The 6,407-nt window shown below is 41.9% G+C and overlaps 1 protein-coding gene across 2 annotated transcripts in view; it reads right to left on the bottom strand.

Moving 5' to 3' along the window:
- Nucleotides 1-2,992: 2,992 nt before the first annotated feature.
- AKAP2 (A-kinase anchoring protein 2) overlaps nucleotides 2,993-6,407 on the bottom strand; it is a 57,467-nt gene continuing 54,052 nt past the window's right edge. For both annotated transcript variants that reach the window (XM_015417418.1, XM_015417417.1), the window contains one exon: nucleotides 2,993-4,622. In XM_015417418.1, the coding sequence (XP_015272904.1) occupies nucleotides 4,527-4,622 (96 nt within the window). In that variant the 3' untranslated portion in view covers nucleotides 2,993-4,526. The remainder of the gene's footprint in view (nucleotides 4,623-6,407) is intronic.

Raw genomic sequence — 6,407 nt, forward strand, 5'->3', positions numbered from 1 at the left:
TTTCCCTAGTGATCTGGAACCAGGGCATCCGCACGCCCTGTTTTTAGATAAGAAACACAAGACAAGTTTAACTTTTAATGAGAAAATAATTATATACTTGTATTGTATGTCTCACAGTCACTATAAAACAGAAGCATGGTACAACATTGAAGTGGTTAACACATACAGTAAGCCATAGATTTTATGACTGCATTTGGTTGGTAATTTATAGAGACAGAGGAAATTATTGTTGCGGGTTTTCTCCATGGATTCTTTGGGACGGGGAGCAAAATGGCAGTGTTAAAACAAGAAACAGTTTCACAGTTCTGCTCTGCAATTTAAAAAAACACACCCAAACCCGAGAAGAACCAAAACCCCTGGATACAGTCACAAATCATAATGCTTAACTATGACAATGCACAATTTAATTCAATCAGTATTGTCTGCAAGAAATATTCTTAACTCTTTGTATGTGTGGAGAAAAAAAAAGCAAATTCTGTGAGAATGTGCAATCACTGGCATGTATTTATTTATAAACACCTAAGCCATGATAATGGGCAGATGGAGGTCAACCGCTAACCTATCAAAGCACTAAGCCAAGTATTGCTGAAGACGGTAGTCAAGATCCCATAATTCCTGAAAGAGAAACTGTCCATTGACAGCCATTCACACATCTATTTTAAGAGGGGAAAAGCACGATGAATTAAGCCTCTCACTGCACCTAGGAAAGTCATCCCAAGATGCCAGAGACTGATCTCATTTTTGCTACTGGTGGGAGGGGGGGGGAAGCATTGGTAACAAAGAATGAGATGATTAGACAAACAAAAGGTGGTTTTGGTGTCTTTTTATTTTCATTTTTAGAAACAGCGAATGCCTTCTTTGTGTCGCGCTGATTACAACCTAGTCAACAGGGGGGGAAAAACATCAAATTCCATGCATATCTCTAGTTGTTGATTTTATTTCCCCCATTATAAAACCACCATTTCCCAATAAGAGTTAACATGTAGTATAAAAAGGAACTGCCTTCCTCATACTTAAGATCTTTCAGAGAATATTGTCCGTGCACAGCACACAATCCAGCTGCTTCGTCATAATCCTGAGAATTTTCACCTTGCTTTGAAGAAAACTACCCCCAGAGGGCAAAAATCTTGATTGTACAGGCAATTTCGGCTAAAGGCTCAGAAGACATAGTGTGGGTGGGCCTTCACGAGCTAGTGACAGAAGTTCTTCACTGTGTGTGAACAGTTCAACAGTTTTCCCTGTTGTCCTCACCCACCTTTCTCTCTAGATATGTTTTTTTCTTCCTCTCATGAAGTAGTCGTTATTCGTTCCTGTGCGGTATGTCAGCTCCTGAAAAAACTCAGTATACAATCCAATCCAAAAAAAATTAAGTACTTCTCAATCACATTGATTTCATAGGCAAGATTTAACACGTGCTTCTATTGAAATCAATAGGTCAACAATGAATAGGTCAAGACTTTTTGGCTGGATTGTAACTCTTTGTTCTTACAAAAAAAAATTTCAACCAGAAGAGTGTGCAAACCACAAATATAAAGCTCTTATATGTAAAATAGATTCTAGTCATAATAGTTTGGATTTTTTCCCCTAATTACAAAGTCTGCAAAGGTGTAGTAGATCCACTGTGCCTAGGCTACAGTCCTGGGAGAACATCAGCAAGAAAGTCCCACATGCAAATGGGACCTTCCTGTTGCCAGCACCCTTTGAATGCACAGTTCTGTCTACTTGCTTATCAACAGAAGCTCCATATACATGTTATCCATGCACAGCCCCGTAGCAAGGGGATTTGGGGGGAGGGGGCCTCAGGGAGTCCGCCAGCCAATTAAATGAAAGTACAATGCAGGTGATAAGTTGGAGAATTTTGGGGGCAGCCCGAGAGGGAGGGGGCCCAGAAGAAACACTAGGGGGCCAGGCCCCGTGGGCCCCATGTTAGCTACAAGCCAGTCCATGCAGATGGCTTCCTCATGTCCAAACATTTCCACTGTACTTTGTGTACAACGGAGAGAATCCTCTCCAAGGCTGCTGCATTCATATTGAATGTTGGTATTTACTATGAGGAAAATAAGGCCCCGATCACACGCAGAATTTGCCGTGGGATACTCAGAAGTGCCGGCCGGATTTTACTGGCGCGATCAAACGGACACATCTGGCCAGCGTCCTGCACCCATTGGCAACCCATAGCAGTCAGTCAAAGAAGCGGAGTAAAAAACAACCACAGAAAGTCCACTATCAAACAAGGTTGCGACGGGCGTGCTCCGATCATGTCACTGGTTCCTGGATGAAACGTACCGGAAGCCGGCAAGAAATAACCCCCCCTTCCCCCGCCGTTGCGTCGGATCGCGCAGCGGCGGGTCAAATTACCGCGGCACAAATAGTCTCGCTTCCTCCCCGCATCTTCCAGCATGTGTGACCAGGACCTAAGATCTTTTTCCAGGTTGCAAGTCCCTTATTTGTCTAATTAAAATACCAGAACACAAGATTCCTGCTTATAATATGTAACACAAAAAGAGAAATTTCGAGAGGGTCTCTAGTTTTCGCTTCCCTTAAAAAAAAAAAAAAGCAGTCAAAAGTAATGTTTTAGGTATTTTTTAAAAAATATATGTATCCGTTTTTGCAGTTGTTTAAAGTGTGACAGATTCTGGTCCAAAAATTATGGCTGTTGATCTTTAAATATTCTAGTGCATTGCCCAGACAGATAAACGACTAAACCAGTAGGTAGACTTTACTACCATGCCAAAATACAAAGCGGAAGAATAAATATCACTTTTCCTACTAAATGTCAGATTACAAAACTGCTTGATACTTTTGAAAGGTTAACTCATGCAAATACCATTTCTGTTCAGCTCTGTTATTACAAATACTGCATCAGTTTAGTGCCTTTTAATATTCCTTTTCTTTAAAAAAAAAAAGAGGAAAAAAGAAGAAGAAATGTTTATACCCTTAGAGCTGGCGAACAGCTTTGGACAAAATAATCTGTACACCCATATCCTTCCATCATCCTACTAGAAATGCAGCTTCACATGCACACAAGCAAATACGCGCCGATAATTCTTTGTCATGGATTCCCAGCCTATATTCTATCTAAAGGGTCTACAGGTTTTCTTCTAGCTCTGAAAACACTGGTTGAACAGCAAAAATAATCCTTTGGCTTGTCTCTTACCCCTCTTAGTCCACTACCATCTCTCAACGTTTTCATTTTCTGTTAAAACATCCCCCTCACGCTCTAATACCAAGACCTTTTTATGTAGCATAAATATAGCTTAAAGATATAACTATTTTTCTTTCATACCTTTCTCTGCAACATAATCTGACTTGAAGGTCAATAATTTGCCTCAGTAAAAAATATTTAAACTTTTCCCATTCTCCCCCTTATCTTTCTGACTCAGCTTTACTGCTCTTTATAGATTCCATTGCGCGTCCCTTCCCACATTATCGCAGCCCCCACTGTCCATTAAATACAGATAGATGATAATGCAAATATGTCCTGAGAAACAAGAGACCAATCTGATAACCACAAGCACACAGGTTGCTAAAACTATGACGTTCTGCTTTGGCATTTCTCTCCGTCTCTTTCTTTTAGGCTATCCAGGGACTGGTCTTTGTTATTAAAAGGGAACTGTATTAAGCATATTAATTAATGAAATAATGTGTGGGTAAATCTGCAACTAAAACCACCTATGATAACGTAAAAGAAAGCTTCGCCTGCCCAATCTTCCCCCCAATAAGCACCCTTGCAAAATAACAGCAAAAAACCATCACACTGTATTTTATGGCTAATATATGGATTGTACATTCACATTTGAAAATCGACAGCCGCCTCTTCTTTTCTTTTTTTAAAAAGTCAATTAATTTAAAGTAAGGATTTTAAAAAAACACACAACCATTGCCCTTATAGGTTAACAACATCAAAACAAAATTATCTTGACTTTATTATGGCTATCTAGGATGTAGAGTAATAGCCCTCTTTTTAAAGCCACGTATGGAATGAAGAGCCACAGTTGGAACCAAATAAAGCTTGAATTATTTGTTTTTTTTCCTCATGCGGTGCCATCTTGTGTTAAGATCCTATATAAGCCAAAATCTTTCCATTCCCAATGCAAAGCTGTGAAGATAGTTAAAGGAAGCAATAATGTGCTCATTCTGTCCGCTCTGAAATGGGCTGTTGATTCCTGCTATTTTTTATCAGGGCCATAACACTGGCTCCAAAGTTACAGCCGGCTGCCTCGGGTTTTTGTGTGTGTGTGTGTGGGGGGGGCAGGGATAGAGGGTGCTTTTCTTTATATCACTGTCCTGTGTGTTTGTGCATATATATGTACACATGTGTGTGCGTACACACACACATATAAAAAACGGATTGCTCCTGTTTGAATATGGATTGCAGAGACTGGTGCGTTTGCAATAAATATCAGATTAAAATGATGAAGCTTTAAAAAAAAATTAAAACTTTGTTCTTCTATTTGGTTTCTTGGTCTCTGCAATAATAATAATAATAGTAATAAAAAAAGCGCTTGCATTATTTGCCAAGAAAACTACTCATTTTCTTCCTCCCGGTTAGCATAAATGCCAGCTTCCCAGCGCAGGGCTAGGGCACTCTTCCTGCGGTTGACCCTGGTAGCTTCAAGAACCTGGAGGGAATAAAGAGAGAGAGAAAAAAAATTAGTTTGGTGGCTTGTTCCTCACTACAAGCAGATGGGCAATGTATCTGATGCAGAGGACTGTGTAGCTTGAAAGCTTACACCAACAGCAGTTGGTTGACGAAAGGTCTTACCTACCTGACCTCACTCTGCATTTCTTACTCACTGGGGGGACACACAGCACAGCTGTATTCAAAAATTCATTTAAATATGTCATTGACGCAATAATGGTTCGCAAACTTCCAAACTGTGAATTTAAGCACATCCATGAAAAAAGCCACCGCATGCACTGAAAAACACAGCAGGATCTGGATGAAAATAAAATTTCAGTGCAAAAAACAAAAAACGCAAGCAGTGCCAGCCAGATGGACCCAGCCAATTGCTATGGCTTTCTGACACAAGGACGTGTTTCATCTGAGGAGAACAAAAGTCACACCCTGGAATCACAGAAGGCTTTCCTTGTCTTTGCAGGGGGCTCGTTCCAAGCCTTTTGTGCCTTCACCCTGTGGAAATGCTGCTCCTGATCATAATGGTTTCCAGTCTTTTTTTTTTTTTTTTGCCCATGCTTTTGGTTTAAAATAAGGAAACAAACAAGATTTGGGAAACCCCCCCCCCAAGCATGCAAGCCAAGAAACTGACAAATCTACACAGTCTGAATGAGACCTGGTGGCATATGACGTTAAAAGTGTGAATAGGAAAGTCTCTGGTTCGAACTTTCACTCAGCCACAAATTCGTGGGGTGTGATTAGACAGGCCGCTGCTCACTCTCTCTCTTTCCCTCTCAAACTCCCACGTTCAATATGGGAGAGTACAATACTGAGCTCCTTTACAGAGACACCAGAAGGCTTCCTGAGGTAAAGTATGGAGCTGCTTTGAGCACTTCAAGGCACTATGTGAAATGCTGTTCTAATGTAAACCCACAATAAGCTGGATACAGATTTTAAAAAAAGGCTAAGGTAATCATTAGGGATGGAAACGAACCAAAAAAATCTGCTTTGGGGTGGTTCCAAACCAAACCTCAAACTGAACAAAAAACCCCAAACTGAACTGGCTAGTTTGGGTCCCCCTTTCCCTTGGCTAGTTTGGGTCACCCTTTCTCCCAGCCATGGCTTGCTGCGGCTGGGAGAAAGTGAGGGGATCGCCCGGTAAGGGTTAAAATAGCTGGCATCCATTTTGCTTCCCCCCCCCCCCGCTTTGAGATCATTTAAACCTAACAGCTGACAGGCAGATCCACCCAGCTGTTGGGTTTAAATGACGTGTAGCCATTTCAGCTGTCCATTTCAGGGGAGCGAGACAAACCGCTGAAATGGCTGCCAGCCATTTAAACCTAACAGCAGGGCAGGTGCGCCCATCTGCTGTTAGGCTGAAACGGCTGCCAGCCATGACAGCGGTCCGTTTTCCTATCCCCTGCTTGGAAGCGGGGTGGTGGTGGTGAGACAGATCGCTGAAATGGCTGCCAGCCTTTTAAACCTAACAGCGGGGCAGGTGTGCCTGTCCACTGTTCGGTTTAAATGGCTTGAACAGCTGAACTGAACCAGGCAAAAGCTCAGTAAAAGTCGGGGGAAGCACCTTCCCCAAACGTCGTCTCGGGGCTCTGAACTGGGCCAAGTTCATGCTGACTTTTGGCTCGTGACCCGGTTTGTGCCCACTGCTAGTAACCATCCTCTGACAATTTTATTTTATTTTAAATCCACCAAGTAGTCTCTCTTCCCTATATTTTGGGCTGTCAGAATCAATCCCAGCTGAGGAGGGCTTGGGCTACAAAGGCATAATAAT

Source organism: Gekko japonicus, unplaced genomic scaffold, assembly GCF_001447785.1.
Source record: "Gekko japonicus isolate JY-2015 unplaced genomic scaffold, Gekko_japonicus_V1.1 scaffold2613, whole genome shotgun sequence".
Taxonomy (NCBI): domain Eukaryota; kingdom Metazoa; phylum Chordata; class Lepidosauria; order Squamata; family Gekkonidae; genus Gekko; species Gekko japonicus.